Source organism: Colletes gigas, unplaced genomic scaffold (genome assembly GCF_013123115.1).
Source record: "Colletes gigas isolate AHSC1104 unplaced genomic scaffold, ASM1312311v1 Colletes_gigas_Sc00003, whole genome shotgun sequence".
Taxonomy (NCBI): domain Eukaryota; kingdom Metazoa; phylum Arthropoda; class Insecta; order Hymenoptera; family Colletidae; genus Colletes; species Colletes gigas.
This window is the reverse complement of record NW_025106632.1, coordinates 8,898,502-8,916,468: the sequence shown is the minus strand read 5'-3', so window position 1 is coordinate 8,916,468 and position 17,967 is coordinate 8,898,502. Positions and strand designations below refer to the sequence as shown.

Sequence of the window (17,967 nt, the reverse complement as noted above, 5' to 3'; positions counted from 1 at the left end):
TCGTACGCGAGTTCAGCTCTCGCTTCTCGACGACGAATAAGCTTTTCCGAGCACCCTCGTACACTCGACTCGCGCCACTCTGCTCGCTCGGGTTAGGTAAGTGAATCTCGGAGCAAAGTTCATCCCGTCGTAAGTCGCTAATTCGCGTATCTCTCGTACCCCCATCGAAATCGCGACGATCGTAAACGCGAGTGCCGAAAAAAAAAAACGAAAGAGAACGACAAAAATGGTAGAATGTGGACGAACGTGCGCGGCGAACGTCTCGCGAAACGGTGGAAAAGGGAATTCTGCTTGTCGACGAAGGACTTCCGTGAGACTGTATTCCGATACGCAGGATTGGAAGAGGAACGAATGATAAATCGTTAACTTTCCCACGACCCGCCATCGAAGACATCGACGCTACTAATCGTAGACGCTTGGGTCGATCTAAGGTCGACCAAGATGGAACTTTTGGCTTTGCAACCCATCCACATACAATGAAACAGCTTTGGCTTCTAGGAGCTTACCGCTCGAAGGTTTTAGAGACTGTGTCCGCTTTCACGACGCTTGTAAGTAGTATTAACGTTTTCACGCTGCTTCGGCCTTAACGATTTTCACACCACCGACCGATCCGTTCTCGAGGTGAGGTATTTTTTCTTTCATTGACGCTGGAACCGTTCGAGTATCGTAACTGCTATTATTACGTTACGTCTGCGTCTACTTTGTGGCGAAAATAAACTGGGTTTGGATCGTCGTGTCGGTCAGTTTATGCTATTTTCAACCGCTAACCGTTCGATACTGCGCACTTACGAATCAATGATCCGAAAAATCTCTGGTTCTGTCGTTTCCAGCGTCAAATGTTGTACGAATAAAAAATGAGACGGCTGCTATTGAAATGCTTGCAGGGAGCGTCAGTGGTACGAAGGACTGGAACGCTTTTGCAAGGCACTCTAACCGCTCTGGATTAACAGTAACGCGACTAACGCTTCGAAAAAAACTGCTTTTTTGGCTTGAGCGTAACGCAATGGCGTAAGTAGCACTCGCAATGTCACGTAACACGCTTCTGCAACCTGTCCTTTTAACGCTTTAAACATCCCGGTACCTGTAAAACTAAACGATTCGAAGTCGATCGCTGTTATTGACTTTCGAAAATCCATTTTCTAATGTCACTTTGGCGCCCCGCGAGTAACCAGACACGAAAACCTCCCGAACGCTATTAATACACGGAAAGAGGGTCGAATCTGTTGCCATTCAGCTTCCAAACGATCGATTAAATGAATCGAAACGCGTCCAACTACGATTCTACGTCATTCGCGTTCTTTCGTCGATTATTTACGAATTTTTTCGACCCGTAAAGAATTCGGTTCCCCGTCGTTCGCGAGGTCGATCAAAATATTTTTACGGACGATAGGACTCACTCTGGACTTCGGACTCTGCTATTTTTTATTAAAAATTTCACGAGTGGTCAGAATTTCGATAACGATGTAGCATTTTTATCGTGAAAACGCTATTTACATTGACATTGTTTCTAGATCCTTGCAGTAGAACCACCGTTTACCATTTTCTTTGCAGGGTTAAATGATCTTGAAATAAATAAATTAAATCCTAAATTAAGTCCTACGATTACGCAGATTTCTAGTTAGATAGACGAAATGACATTTTTTTCAATTTCTCTCGTCACAAAGGATGTATATATGAATCTGTCTAACTTTGATTCCCTTTTTTAGTAAGATGGGAAGACAGAAAAATTGAAACTAGCAAAACACTTTCGACATTATTATTCTGAACTTGCTTATTGCTTTACGTTAGAAACTAGACACGTTTAGAAACTGTTGTTGCTTGTTTATAAAACAAGGTCGAAGTCAAGACTAATAATATAATAAAATATATTTAATAAGATGATTAAACGTGGACAGGTTGGACACGATAGTTTTATATCGTATCAAACTGCCTCCAATCCTTTGCAAACGGTGTCAACGTACAGCAGACATAAACGTGCATCGCAAGTCAACAAATATTAAATTGCTCGATACTAGAATTTATGGATAATGAAATTTTCACACCGGATGAAGTAGTTTTCAATGTTCGCCCTGAAAGGACGAGTAAGGAAGTCTTTGAGGAGACAATTACACAGTCGAACCTCGATAGCTCGAAAAATGAAATGGAAATAAATGAACGCTGGGATAAGACGAAGTTTTACAGAAAAATCTAATGACATCGAAGACAATATATTTTCTGCTCTAGTTGTTGAAAATGACATTGACAAACAATCAAAATTACGGATTCTTTTTAGTAACAATCAGTAACAGCAGTCTTTTGTCCGTAATAGAGTTTGCTTATGACTATGTTCTGCGTGTATAGAATAAATAATTCGCTCCTTTAAGTCGAATTTTCGTATATCGAGCCTCTGTAACTCGTGGATTTTAGCTGTTCCCTTTGAGGTTCGAGTTATCGAGTTTCGACCGTAGAAAAAGGATTTGTTTCTCGTAAAGTTCGAGGAGATTAGGGAAAGTTTGTAGCAATCGGAGCGTGCTCCAAATGAAATGAACCGCGAGCGTCGAGGACTTCGATGTATTCACAGGATCTAACCGCGAGATCGCGAGGTGCCGGGCGATGATTTCGTAAATGCTATTAATACGCGGCAGTTAGATCGAATGTCGGTCGTCGGTGGCGGCCAAGTAAAGCCCGTTCTTCTGGGTTACGCTTGTGCTTTTTGGCCTCCTCGCCTCGCGGCCTCAGAAACGCCGGCCGCCGTCCTCTCTTCGTCGTTCCGCGCATATTTATAGAGCCTGCCTATGGATGCTATTTCCGTAGACGCACCGACGTGCTCTTCTCCTCTCTTCGCGGCACGGAGGACGGTATCATCCGGCCGATTATGACTCGCAGAACTCGCGAGGATCGTCGAAATATGCGAGGAGCCGCAGCTATTCGCTACACCCGCGCTTTATACAGCGCGTTCCTACGTCTTCAGGGTTAAAATCGGAGATCACGAAAGTCGAACGAGGCCCCAGGAGCCGAGGGATCGCGAACGACCCAGCGTTTCTCAAACCACGATCGCGCGAACCCCTGGGACAACGCGCGACGAATTGGATAAAAGTGTCGAGCAATAAATAGAAATTAAATAAATTAAAATACCTGTTGAATAAAATATTTCACTATTTTATCGAACTAACGTCGAGAATGTTTTGCTGGAGCTTACCCAGACCTAACTCCTTGGAACAATGCTGTGACAAATATCTGGATAAAAGTATCGAGCAATAAATAAAAATTAAATAAATTAAAATACCTGTTGAATAAAATATTTCACTATTTTATCGAACTAACGTCGAGAATGTTTTGCTGGAATTTACCCAAACCTAACTCCTTGGAACAATGCTGTGACAAATATCTAGATAAAAGAGTCGAGAAATAAATAAAAATTTAATGAATTAAAATACTTGTTGAATATTTCACGATGGACGAATACAAATTTCACTATTTTATCGAACAAACGTCGGGAATGTATTGCTGGAACGTACGATTTTTCAATCTTTGTGTCGGATATTATTCAAAATTAAGGGAATCTATATGTACTACTTTATGGAAAGAAAAACTGAAAAAAAGCTTTGTTTATTAATCTTACCAATTATCTATTATTCCAATAACAGCTGAAAGCTAAATAATACAGAATTTTTACTACTGTTCCATAAAAGGAATGATCGTATTATTAAATAAATTCTAAAGGAACTCGTGTAAGTTCATCAATCTTTTTCATATATGTTTTGTACATATATATATTAAAAAATTCATTTAAATTGTGTACAAAATTTTTAATCATAAATATATAAATATATTCATTTTCTTTTATAAAAGAAGTTTGAGGAACACTGAAAAACGATCGCATCTAAATCTACATAAGCCCAAATTTCAACTTTATAAATGCACTGCAATGATATTAGTTTTGCTCTTGTTTTGATAAGTAATCTGAACACAAATGCAAGGAAATAACTTAATGCAAATTATTAATAACTTGTGAGTAGCATAAACATCCTGGCTTGCCCAGTTAATTCGTTCCAAACCTTTCTTACCTCACGAATTATATAAATACATATTGCAAAGAGAAACAAATATCAAAAATATAAACAGTGTCACACGACACAACTTACAATTTCTTCCAAGACTGACTTCTCATCCTTTGTGCTATACACTTGGGAACTTAATTTCTAAAATTAGTCAAGACTAAGCAGACTCGTATATACTCCTTTATGGAACGAAAAATTGAAAGAAAAAAGAAACTTCATTTGTTATCTAAATAGGACGCAAATATCTACGAATCCGTGTGAAAATTATTACGAATATTCTCGATAGATAATAACGATACGAATTTTTTAAAAACAAAAGCAAAAGATCCGTCCGATAATCGTAATTTATTCAAGAATGAGAAGGTACAAATCGTTGATTCGAAACCCCAAAATCGTTCGCGTACGCTTCGAATTGAAAATGAATGATCGATTCCTGGATCCACTTTTACGCGCCGTTCCGTTCGATCACCGAGGATCTAACGCATCGAAACGATCAACGAAGATCACGGTGTATCGTCGTCCCCAAATTCCGAACACACGATCGAGACAATTGTCGCTAAACCCGAGAACACCGAAATAAAAATCGTTCGGGAAATTTCAGCGAACTCGATAGTTTCACGAAGGAAACCGGCAAGAGAAAAAGGTCGCCACCATGGACGCGATCAAGAAGAAGATGCAAGCGATGAAGCTTGAGAAGGACAACGCGATGGATAAGGCCGACGCCTGCGAGGGCCAGGCCAAGGAGGCGAATATGCGCGCCGACAAGGTCAACGAGGAGGTCAGCGAGTTGCAGAAGAAGCTAACTCAGGTGGAGGGCGACCTCGAGTCCAACAAACAGAACTTGGAACAGGCGAACAAGGACCTGGAAGAGAAAGAGAAGGCCCTTACCAACGTGAGTGTCACTCGAAACGTTCGACTCCAGCTGCTCCAGTTTATCTTGGACCGTGTCCAACCAAGCTTCCCGCCATGTTTTATTTTAGTCTTGTCATCGAACCTGGGTAGTCGCCTCTTTTAAGATCGATGACTCAGTGTTCGCGACGGCGAAATCATCTGTTGTTCCCTTCTTGCTCCCCGTTTAGGGTAAGGGCCAATGAGTCACGCGTGTCTCTTCGATTTCAGGCCGAGTCCGAAGTCGCCGCTCTGAACCGAAAAGTCCAACTGATCGAAGAGGATTTGGAACGCTCCGAGGAACGACTCAACACCGCCACCGCCAAGTTAGCCGAGGCGTCCCAGGCTGCTGACGAGTCCAGCCGGTAATTGTTTCGATTAAATTGTACAACGATCCTCTCGATCCCTTAACCCTTCAGTGGACTCTCGATCTCAACTGAATTATTTTACTTGATGTTGATTCTTACCAAATTTGGTAAATGGAAATCAACTTTCCTTCAATGCATTTTAAAAATAATTAACTTAAGTAGAAATACATAAATTTTCAAACAATTACATTTATATATATTAAGCAATTATTAGTTTAAACTTGTAGTAAGCCACTTAAGGGTTAAGTAAAAATGGACTTGTGGGATCCATCGCCTCCTGTACTCGCCATTAGAGGGACAAGTGCTCGACCAACATTCTCATTTTTGATGAGGTTTCGCTCAGTGATAGATATTAAGCTCCAGAATCCAATGATACCCGGTTTTAGGCATATACAACTTATAGTTTTTTAGATATTTGATATTGAAGTTATTACAGGTACTCATCAACAAAAATAGAATTGCGTTCACTAATAGCCAGCTTAGTCACATCCAACTATCACATTTGGCGTAAAAAGTAAAAAAAAAGGGCCCTGCAGACACAATTTTGATACTCCAGCTAAAATATTTAAAGAAATCGTAGAACGAGGGGTTAACGCGTGCTTGTGTTTCAGTATGTGCAAAGTATTGGAAAACCGTGCACAACAAGATGAAGAGAGGATGGATCAGCTGACGAACCAACTGAAGGAGGCGCGTCTGCTCGCTGAGGACGCCGACGGAAAGTCTGACGAAGTGTCGCGAAAGCTGGCCTTCGTTGAGGACGAGCTGGAAGTCGCGGAGGATCGAGTAAAGTCCGGCGAAGCGTAAGTGTCTACTTCGTCGGGAGAAAGAAACAGGAGAAAAACTTGAGCGTGAAAACGATTGTTTTGTAGCAAGATCATGGAGCTGGAGGAGGAACTGAAAGTTGTCGGTAACAGCTTGAAGTCTCTCGAGGTTTCCGAGGAGAAAGTGAGTATCGTTGTTCTTTCATTCGAAATTGATACGAGTTTCTAAGTGGATCGTTTCTAGGCTAACCAAAGAGTCGAGGAATTCAAGCGACAACTCAAAACTTTGACGGTGAAGCTGAAGGAGGCGGAAGCCCGGGCCGAATTCGCCGAGAAAACCGTCAAGAAACTGCAAAAGGAGGTCGACAGGCTCGAAGGTGAGTCAACGACGTTTATTCTCTTACGCGAAAGCATTTCGAACAAATTCTGCCGTTACGAAATTCCGTCGTTGTACCATTTTTCACCGACGTTGGACCGCTGACAACGTGACGTAATTTGGCAAAACGACAACGTGCCGTTCTGCCATTATTCGACTCCATCGCGGTAACGGGATCGAACCGGTCGATTTCGCCAACCTTGAGCAACCGTGGTATTAAACGCGTCGAATGATTAATAAACGAACGAAAATAATTTGTTAATTTATAGCTCGGTCGTCCGTGGGAAGTCGGGAATCTGAGAGATTGATTTAAGAAACAGTATTCACTTTTACTAGTAACAAATATTTCATAGTTACAGAGATTGCGAAGGTAGTGTTCGTTATAAATTTTCGTGATAATGACACATCATCGTGCAACACAACTGATTTTCTTTGCAGACGTATTGCACCAGCAGAAGGAGAAACGCAAAACGATTTGCGAAGAATTGGACAAGACATTCGCTGAGCTTTCTGGCTACTAAAAAAACCAAAAAAAAAAACAAAAAGAAACGAAAAAAAAAGTCACCCACGTTCGTCCTAAACGTTCACAATTTTATTCCTTCGCTCGAAAGACATCACTCGTCACGAAACTTTTCCGCTTTAGCTACGTTTTTCTTCTTTTTTTCTCCCCGCCAGCTTTCGAGATTGGGCGTGTTTTCGTTCTCTTTTTCTTTCACTTTAACAAACATCGTTTTTACAGAACAAAAAGGAAACGCACTGTATGTTTTTTCTTTCGCTTTTTCTCGTTCTCTCTACGCTCATGTATAATTTGCGACACACAACGATTCTCTTTATTATTTTCACGCCACACGTTCTTCCGTTATTCGTAACGTCCCACTTGGGGAGCGCTTTGCTTTGTTTTTGCGTGAACTATATCATTTTTTTTTCCTTCACGTTGAGCATTGTCCATTAATATATATATACGCGTACATCGAACACACGAGCACACAAGGCGCTTAACAGAATAAAAAAAAAGAAAGAATAAAAAAAAAACAAAAGCTTCGCACGTTTATATGGGCCGTCGTACGTCAGGTACATTTGCCAACCCCTCGCAAAACTGTTTGCCTTACACTCGTGCAAAGGTATACCACACCTCACGATTCTTGCATGCTTCAAGCAATGTGATTAACCGAACGAAGAAAATTACATGTAACACGATAAATGAGATTGCAGCTGGATCGAAATCAATTTGTCCGCCATCGTTCACGGTCTTTTTGTTCCGATGGATCGTTACGAGGCCTGGCCTCGCGCAGACCAATTAATTTCGTTCCGACTAGAATACCGAAGCGATGGACGATAATGTAGTTTTCTTCCGTAGAAAAAAGAATTATATTAAAGCTACCACTTAACGTTTGCTTTTACACGCGTGCAAATGTGCGACACGATGCTTTTTGTGCACAATTTTGTCTATCGTACAAACACACCGACATACACCAACGTTGTACGACTTTATGCACCCTCGAGAGCTAGTGTGCAAATTTTGTTTAGGACGAATGCTGTTGCACCCAGCACCGATCACGCGTGAACATTTTTTTGCCTAGGATTTTAACCCGTTCTTCCACTAGCCGAAATAGGAAAACGATGAATTCGACGCGTTCACGTTCACTCTAAAACCGTGACTTGGATTCATTGAAACGAGAGTAGATCGGTCTGCGCTTGTCCGTTAAATACCTAGAGCCCGGCTCAGATGTGATCGTTTGAGATTCACTTGTCCTATGTCGAAACCGTTTACCGGCCAGGCGCATAAAAAATCGAGTAGAAAAAACACACGTAGGACCGTATTCGTTGGATTCGAGGGGTGTCTGAGAACTGAACGCGTATTCTGAACTTTTGCAGACGAGCTGGGCATCAACAAGGACAGATACAAGTCGCTCGCCGACGAGATGGACTCCACGTTCGCCGAACTGGCGGGATACTAAACTGTTTCGTCCGTTCTATGCTTCGTATAACGATCGCAATATCACGCGTGGGGATGGAACTACGATCGCTACGCGCGTAGGACCTCGAGTACTCGACCCATCGTTGCGAGAACGACGAAAGAAGCAAGGGGCTGAGGACACGTCGAAGATTGGATGTTATTTATCTAAATTATGCTACGTTTACGCGACGTCGTTGGTCAATATATCATGGAGATCGTACGAAAATTTTACTCTGTTACACTGTTGTACCAAATATTACACGAGACCCAATAAAACTGCTGAAATGTGGTATGCGTTACTAATTAAACGCGCTTTTCAATCTGTCGCGTTCGACTACCGTTCATCCACGAGAAGTCACAGAGTGTTTACGTTCCCCCACTCCTGCCTCGGTCCGCTGACTCCGCCCACCGTCGCGGGTATTGGTCCGCTGGTCAGCCGACCACAGCAAGAGTGGAGGGACGAAAACACGCTGTGACTGCTTTCACCTTCGAGAAGAGCCGCGTTCCCACGCGAACTTTGACCAAAGATCCGACAATTTGTGCGACGAGAGGAGGTAAGTATTCGATGATCGAGCAAACACGATGGACAAATGGTTTCTCCAGCGACACGTCGGGAACGCGCGCCTTCCATTTTGATTCAAACACTGTCGTGATATAGTTGTTTTAGAGGCACAATTATATAAGATGTTTATTTAGTCACCAGGGTACTTATTAAATGTACACCGAATGTATAAATGTACACCGAATGGCATATAAATTCAGGAGTACCGTCTTGTACTATATCCTCGAAAATCATGAATAATTATATCTATACACGTTAACCGTTCACGGTTCCTTATCTACTATTTACAACTGATATAATCGTCGGGAAATCTCATTTCGCGCAATTGTGCATATACTTTATACAACATTAGCCTATCTCCAGGTGCCTCGAGCGTTCGTAAGAATAATTTTTGATGATTGTGCACCTATCTACAAACACGCACGACACCTCACGTAAACGTATAGTCAATTAAAACTCAAGCATGCAACAAACAAAAAATATACAATCTTGCCGTTCGTAAAAATATTAATGGTATCTACAAAACAATAAAGATAAAATAGCACACACATCCAATAAACGGACATCGTATACGTATGCGTGTACGCTACCGTTCCCAAGTATTTTCCTACCCAGTACTATCATTATATTACAAATTTGCAAATTCATTATTTCGTAAGGAAAAACACAGCGGTATTACGTAACATACCACTTTCTCTCGCGAGTGATCTACAGACTCGCGTATTGCTGAATGTGAACATAGGATTAGGAGCTGGTCGCATTAATTTGTTGACAAACGGGTGTTGTAAGTTTCAGAGGTAGCTTACGCTTCAAAGTATTAATAGAAATCTAACGTAGCGTGTGCATTTTGTGTACAGCATCGAGACGTGATAGGTTAATGAACGATGTTGTTTGTACGAACGCCAATTTGGAGCGATTAAACACTGATTCTTATTTTAATCATACATATGGTACATACCAGCTATCCCCACTCGTATTCGTACGCTATAATATGGTGATTATATTTATTTTTATCAAATGTTTATTACAACTGTATTGCTTCTATTTACCATGTAGTTTTGTCTTTGTTTTTTAATATTAACGTGTTCAATTATAAAACCGATAGAGAGATATAAATAATATAAACGGTATAAAAATCAACGACACGTGGTATTTTTTACTTTAAACTCTTAAATATCTCAATGTATACAAAAATGGATAACGGATCGATTCGTAAGAAACAATTGTTTTTCATTTATAGTGAATCACAGCATACGAATACGAGTGAAAGTAACTGTATGCTCAAACTACAGTAAACAACGTGATAGAAATAGAGATTCCATATTACCAGCCCGATAGCCTCGTAGGAACACATTATGGTGGGTGGGGATTATGCATTGGATCTTTTAATAAATTAGACTAATTTCAGGATAGAAATGTCGCGGTTCATTATGCGTGTTCTGATGACTAGGTTGATAAGCCAATCTGTGGCAATACCAGGATGCAAAGAGATAGTGTTAGAAGAAATCAAACCTGAGACCAAATTATATTTTAATGTTCAAAGGCTTCGTTATAGCGGTAAATTTTTAGTAAAGTAGTTTGGCTGTTGCCGATCATCGTGGCGGTGGACGAGTCAACGATTTAACTTTTGAGTATATATTTTTTATAACAAATTAAGCATTTTTTATGTGATTAAGTGTAAGCAATAATATACAAGCATTCGTGGGACGAAAAGTTTCGCGTCTCGTTGCCTTAAACAGAGTAGATGCTGCACAGGTTGGGAAAATACTTTGCGAACGGTAGTGTACATATATACCACTGTTAACAATGAAAAACAACGGGCACTGCAACGCAAATTACGATCAGCTAGAAAATCGCTCGGTGAATCGATCTCGTCGATAATATTGCATATCGGGACGTATCGCGTCGATTTTTCCGCTCGTAACGTAAGAAAATTCTGGAGTATTTTGGCACGGTAGGCCACTCAAACTTTCTTTAAAGCCTCATTGGTATCTGTTTGGCGAACGAGATACTCGTTCAACGGAGAAAGATGTTCGAAGCTCTCTCTCGACGCAGCAGTATTTTACATTTACGCGACTAACGATAGATACGACGTACGCCTACGCGAAAAGTCTCTTATACGAACGATCGTGTAAAATCACAAATTAATAATAACGTATGCGATGATATATTGAGCCAACAATAACTATCCAGCAGTTTCTGGTAATGCCCTCGCCTCGAAAGAATTATTTCGATTCCCGAGCACACTCTATACCGTGGAAACCATTACGATCGCTAACTTTATAGTACGAATCCCAAGAATCAACGTTCTTAATTTCGTTGCACGATCGCGGGATCGTTAATCGGTTCGAATTCTCCCCGATCGACCGCCAATCGATTCCTGCGCGTGACGTAACGAAAACAAAAAAGAAAAAAAAAATTTAACACAATTAACGTTACCTACGATTAGATTAAATATCACGAAAACGTACACTCGACACGACGCTTCGACACGTTCGATCGAAACTCTGGCGCTATCCTAAATACAATAAATAACGCGCTGTAAAATTATACAGGCTACCGTGATATTCGTTACCTAATTGTACAATCTTCGTTACCTAGACAAAGTTATCAAAAACATTAGACTATTTGGTGTGTCGATTGTACGCAACGTCATGATCGCTCTGTGGCATTTCACAATTGCGTCTGTAAAACGGACAAATGCATCGGTAAAAAAAAAAAGAGAAAAAAAAATATATATATATCGCCGTCCTGGACGGTTTTTCGAAAATACATTAGCACAGGAGGGAACGGGCATCGCTATTGATTTATACAATACTCGTATCGAGCAAAATTACGATATACACTCCCTTTAAAATAAATATTAAGTGCCCCCGGTATAGTTCACGAGGTTTTTACTTCTAATTTTTTGAGGGATCCCTATCGACCGACGCGAAATATTCGCGACGACGGTGAATTTTACAAATATCCACCGAAAATGCGGATCGAAAAACAAAATGGCCTCCGTTCCTAACCCAAACATCGTCAAATCGAGAACGACAGCGAATAAAATTGAAAAATAACGTTACAAATTGTGCATTCGGGGAGAATTTTTTCGTAAGACACCTTGTATTTAGCGCGAATATCGCGCGTCTGTCCGTGGAATCCTCGACACTGTGAGCCGGTTGCCATTTTAATGACCTACTAGCCCGGTGGCAATGGCTTCCTAAGGATTTGAAAAGAAATTTCGTCCCTGGCAATTTCCATGACGGAAAACTCAAAGTTCCCCCGCTTTCGCGATGGAATAAACCGCGTGAATAGCACAGCGAGAGATGTTCAGATCGTTAACGCGGTTTCTCGTGTAATGAAATCGTGAATGTAATATCGATAGAATCGCCGCGCGGGTGATATCAACGCGCGGTTATGCGAGAGCAAGAGAGATAACGTGCCTCGAATAAAAGATTTCCAGCAAGATTTTTTCCTTCGAAGGCACGATGACATGGCTAAGAGCTCGGAAACAAGTATAAAAGTATCATTAACTAGTCGACGCGTCGATGTCGTTTATCCCTGTCGAACGTATAATCCAGTCTAACGGTTACTTAGAAAATATTTCTTTATAAAAAGTAAATAAGAAACGGCGCATCAAATGCGCGCACACCACGCAATAAATTATTATTCTTTTTCGAGACGACGAAGACTCATCGAAGCGCGTCCCGCTTCGTTTCCAATGCATTGCGTATATGTATAATACAAAAAGAAAGAAGAAGAAAAAAAAAGAAAGAAAAAAAAAGTACGTCGACGTTCACTGATAAATGTAAAATGACCGAATGACCGCCTCGAATGTTCTTATATTAATACAACGCGTATGAAAATATCAATAAATAGAAGGTGTCCTTGATTCATGAGGATGAACCTACGTTAAATTCTTCGCGAGATATCAAGAATATATCTATGTTACAAGGCAATGCGATGCACAGAATTTTCTTTTTCGAACGACCCCGATTACGCGATGAAACGAAAACGTAAAATGTTTTTCATCATTATAATATACAAGAAAACAATATATATTCGTGTCTACATAACGTGAATAAATGCACTGCAGATCATTTCGAGAACGTTCCCCAGATAAACGGTAAAAATTCTATGTTACACGACGATGCAAATGTACAATTCCCGATCCGTGCTTTATACAAGTTATATGTATGTATCACCTATGTACAAAATTAACGTAAAAAGTAACAAGTGCTGGAAACGTGTATAAATGTAAGAAAATAAGCCGATCTCGTGACAAAGACGAAGGACCTGGAGTTAAAAAGCAATAATGTCGTGTCTCGTTTCCTCGTTAAATCCCCCTCTATGCAATAATTTATGCATACGTATATCCGCGACGCGATCGAAATGTATGCGGGTCGTTAAACTGAAACGAAAGAACAATGAAATTCAAGCGTGCGCCCAGATAAAAGAAAACGATTTCCTCTCCTTTGCCGAGGAGGTGTCATGTGCAATATCCGTCTGGGGTCTTATATATTACTTTATATTCACGTGGAAGAATCTCTTGTAAGCTCAAATAACTTAGTGACTTATACATAGAATAATAATATGTAAAATGAAGGAGATGTCATATACTTTTAAGCTACAGACGGTCACGACGCAAAGAACTGCTGTAGGCGCTGCACTGTTCTACGATCCAGGGCGCACAGGTCAAAGTCAAATGTCTTCTTCGTGATCTCGTACTGACCGGTCTCCGCGATCACCTGAACAACTCTCTGTAGCTCCTGGTTGTCCTGCAGAGTCATTATCTTTTGTTGCAAGTCTTTCAATTGGGACACATAATCCTCCGAAAACACTGGCGGCTCCCCCATCTCTGTATCGACCAAAGTACTGTTCGTCGAATCTGGTGCCACTTGTTCCGCCTCGGTCTCCACACTTTTTTCAACGACCTGCTCGGTCGCGGGACGATCCTCCTTATCTTTCGCGATATGAACCGTTTCCTGGTCTACCACAACCGGCGATTGGCTCGACGAAACTGGCTCCAAAGGAGGAGAAGTTGAATGCCCTCTGTCCTTCTCTCTTTTAACCGCGTGTTCATCGTCACCCTTGCTCTCGCTCCTCCGTTTCCTCTTACGGGTTTCCTTCTCCTCCCCTTTGCTCCCTTTCGGTTTTTCCCTCTTGTTCCGATCCGCTTTCTCTTTCTTGATGTCCGTCGGCATTCCGGGCGAAAGTGGTTTCGCCATTTCCGTGGGCGGCGTGGACACTGTCACGTTCTCCATCTCCTTTTTAACGGGGGGTGGTAATTTTGGCTCGGAGAAGGAATCGTCGTCGATGGATGGCGCCGAATCGCTGCTATCCCTTTCTGGCATTTCGGCCAATAAAGTCGAAAGCGGGTTGGCTACCGGCACGTTTGGCACGCTGTTCTGCTTCTCCGTCGACGACTTTATCCTGTCGCGTTTCTCCTTCTTGTCCCTTTCCTTGCTGCTGTCCCGTTTATCCTTCTTCTCCCTCTTTTTGTGCTTATGCTTCTGCTTGTCCTTTTCATTCTTCCCGTCTTTCGTTTTGTCGGATTTCTCAGTCTTCTCTGGCTTCTCTATCTTCAATAACTTTTCCTCCTTTGGCTTTTCAACCTCCTTCGACGGCTTTGGTGATTTCCTACCATCTTTCGCCGATTTATATTCTTGACTCTTCTCCTTTTCGGATTTCTCCGATTTATCCGGTTTGTCGCTTTTCTTTTCATTCAATTTTAGAATCTCCTTAGCGGCAGACCGTTCTCCTTCTTTGTACTTGTCTTTCCTTTCCTTGTCTCTGTCCTCTTTGTGCTTCTTTTTATCCTTTTTCTTCTCGCTCTTGGAAGAATCTGCCGCGCTCTTCGAGTTATCCTTCGCTTTATCCTTTTCTTTGCCTTTTTCCTTCTCCTTCTCTGAAACCACTTTCTTCAACTCTTTCTCCTTGGATTTTGGAGAAGCTGGTCTCTTTGCAGGAGGGAGAGTGGAGGGACTAGGTGGTCTTTTCAATGAAACTGGCGATGGAGGTCTTTTGTTAGAGGGGCTCGAGTGACTTTTATTACTTGGACTAGAAGGCCTTTTTGATTTTTCTTTACTCCGATTTTTATCTTTCGATTGATCTTTGATCTTCTTATCCTTTTTATCGTCTACTTTCTCTTTTTTACTCTCTTTGTGAGGGCTATCTTTTAGTTTTGATATTTTTTCCACCTTATCCGACTTTTCTGTGGTAACTACTGGTTTAGGAGCCGATGATTTTTCCGGTTGCGTTGGCTTTTTGGTATCCTGAGAAACCTTTGTAGGTTTCAAAGGAGTCCCAAACAATTCAGCAAAAGAATTTGATGTCTTTGACTCCACGGTTTTGTGCTTTTTTGTTTCGCTTCCACTTAACTTCGGTTTGCTAACCATAGTTGGTGTCTTATTTTCACTTTTTTCTGCTGAACTTTCGGAACTGGATACAATGATCTGTTAGTACAAATATTTCGTTTATAAACTTTAAACATATAAATAAAAGCTATGCAAAGTAAGACAAAGTATTTACTTACACCACCACCCTTCAATAATTTTCTTCTAAATTCATCTGAAGGATTATTAATTATTTCAGTATGCCGTATCACGTTTGTAATGGCAGGTCCACTAGGTTGTAAGTTAAGATCATATAAAATTTCGATCTTTTTGATTCCTTCATCCTTGTTTTTTAAGTAAATGTGAATGGGAATCTCAAAACCGGCGTAGCCGGATTCTTTGAACTCAAACGGTGGATCCTTTATTACCCTCTTTGGTTTTGAGAAAGTTTCGTGCAGTTGAAAAACCACTGAGGTTTAAAAAATGGTATATAAAGAGATGTTTATGTACATCTAAGAACAAGCAAACGTGTTAAAAAAATATATTTACCTTTTTCAACATAGTGATGTATGTCAGCGTTTTCAACACCCCGCACAAATAATTCCCAATCATGAGTATAACCCTGAGGGGTAGTGCGCATACGTAACATCGATGAGTGACCACATTCTAACGTAATACGAATTGCCATTCTCTCATATGAAATTTTTAAAATGCTCTTTTCCAAAGAAAATAGAGGGTGTCAATTACCGCGGGTAAACACAGAAATTTACATTACATTTTTATTTATCTGAGTGGACGTGAATGAAAACACTAGTGAATTCTTAACTATTGAGTCCATCACAAAGCATTTACAATGCTGTAAACCATCGTCCAGCAACTTATGCTAGATGTACAAGCAATGACAGCACTTCTTTCCTAATTTTCGTATTCTTGAGATTCTGGTGCATCGTTTGGTTACACTTGTTTTGTATGAAAATGTTAACCACCTCATTAGAATAGAATGTTGTGTCAAACGAGGAGTTTACTGGAGGCAATTTGCCTCGTTAAAGTCGAAGTAATTCTATAGATTTTTTCGAGCTAAAACCGATTCGATTATCAACAGGTAAACTTTACACCAACGAGAACTAGTCGCCATACTCGTTATTCCGTATACTATATAGAATTAAAAAAGTTTGTATACGTCGCCATCTACTGGCAAACACTGTATTTTTGTAGTGTGCCAATACAAATACTTGTTTTTGTACAATTTTGTCCAATCCTTGGTTGAATAGATGACACATTATTTATTATTAGAACACAGAACCCTAACATATTTAAGCGTTGTTTATTGGCGAAATTTTAAGGACATCTCAACTGCTCAGATATAGTTAAAACACTGGTCATTGGTCTGATGTTTTAAGCAGAATTCACAAGACTTTATTCTCAAAGTAGATATCAAATTACCAGATTCACATGCAGTTTTTTTTGAGATCAATAGACAAACTGACATCAAACAAATAATTCTAAAGACATTTGTTGTAAGTAAATATAAATTGTACGTTGGGAAAATATACTTCTTATATGTAATTAACTATAAATTTCTAAGGACAATTTGGATATTTACAATAAATGTAACCTATAAACAGTGTTACAAGAAAATACTGTACTTGTTTATTAACAAAGATGTTATCTACGATTGTAAAAGAACATCAGAGTAAACAAGCGGCAAGAAAAGAGAGGCAAGGTAATTCGATAATTCTTATACTTAAATTCATTATAATCACAAAGGATTCTACTAAAAATGATATTGTTTTGACAGAGCAAAAAAGAAGAGAAGCTGTGCAAGCTGCGAGTAATTTGACACAAGCTTTAGTTGATCATTTAAACGTAGGGTAAGTAGTAAATGTTCTTTGACACACAGTGAAGCCTAAGGATGTTATCAAATACATATTTGCAATGCAGAGTGGCCCAAGCATATCTGAATCAGAAGAAATTGGATGCAGAAGCAAAGCAGTTGCAACATAGTGCAACAAATTTTGCCAAACAGACACAATCTTGGCTAAACCTGGTGGAATCTTTTTCAAGTGCATTGAAAGAAATTGGTGATGCAGAAAATTGGGCACGCAGTATTGAAGGAGACATGAGGACCATAGCAACTGCTTTAGAATATTCTTACAAAGGTATATAATTTGTAGAATTTCTATACAAGTACAGAAATATTTATCGACGTATTAATTTTAGCAACTCAAGAAACTCAAGGAACTAGTGCTACATAAACATATCTGAAGGATCCAAAATAAAACTTAATTGTATTTTCTTGTTTAAAGAATCATAGTTATAGAAATTATTGAATGTTGTTATAAAGTTTATCTTATTTTGTGTTTATATCAATATGTATTAAAATAAATCTAAACATGTTTTCTAATATTCAAAGTTTACAATACTAATACATGTATCTTGGCACTGGAATTAGCGCTTTCCTTCGTTGCATGACAAGATGAATAAACGTCCAAGTACTTACTAGATCACAGTGACGTTTGCCGTTTGAAGAGAAAGTCACTAGCTCCAGTACCAATCAAGACGCCTAACTGAAAAATAAATCAGTTGGATTGGTATTTAAGCTAATAATTTTCTTTTGTTAAAGAAAAAATCGTTGTGATCAATAATAAAGTCGATGACAACAATTTGAAGTAGCAGTTTATTTTATTAGCGTAAA

General features: G+C 40.0%; 3 protein-coding genes across 4 annotated transcripts; 2 read left to right on the top strand and 1 right to left on the bottom strand.

The window, feature by feature from the left end:
• LOC122404980 (tropomyosin-1) lies at positions 1–8,680 on the top strand. Its single transcript, XM_043409419.1, has 7 exons — positions 1–96; positions 4,642–4,932; positions 5,160–5,293; positions 5,908–6,096; positions 6,166–6,241; positions 6,302–6,434; positions 8,309–8,680. Exons 2-7 carry the CDS (start codon positions 4,693–4,695, stop codon positions 8,389–8,391), a joined length of 855 nt encoding a protein of 284 aa, XP_043265354.1. The 5' UTR covers positions 1–96; positions 4,642–4,692; the 3' UTR covers positions 8,392–8,680.
• A 4,092-nt stretch (positions 8,681–12,772) lies between these two features.
• On the bottom strand, positions 12,773–16,354 carry LOC122404606 (protein AF-9). Its single transcript, XM_043408714.1, has 3 exons — positions 15,822–16,354; positions 15,473–15,741; positions 12,773–15,392 (listed from the first exon to the last, which is right to left on the bottom strand). Exons 1-3 carry the CDS (start codon positions 15,958–15,960, stop codon positions 13,575–13,577), a joined length of 2,226 nt encoding a protein of 741 aa, XP_043264649.1. The 5' UTR covers positions 15,961–16,354; the 3' UTR covers positions 12,773–13,574.
• Positions 16,355–16,581: 227 nt separating this feature from the next.
• LOC122404658 (biogenesis of lysosome-related organelles complex 1 subunit 1) lies at positions 16,582–17,554 on the top strand. 2 transcript variants are annotated; one of them, XM_043408826.1, is made up of 5 exons: positions 16,582–16,789; positions 16,858–16,995; positions 17,071–17,143; positions 17,214–17,431; positions 17,493–17,554. In XM_043408826.1, the coding sequence occupies exons 2-5, from the start codon at positions 16,935–16,937 to the stop codon at positions 17,525–17,527; spliced, it is 387 nt and encodes a 128-aa protein (XP_043264761.1). In that variant the 5' UTR covers positions 16,582–16,789; positions 16,858–16,934; the 3' UTR covers positions 17,528–17,554. The 2 variants fall into 2 exon arrangements, with proteins under 2 accessions (XP_043264761.1, XP_043264762.1); XM_043408827.1 differs by having other exon boundaries at positions 16,854–16,995.
• Positions 17,555–17,967: the final 413 nt, after the last annotated feature.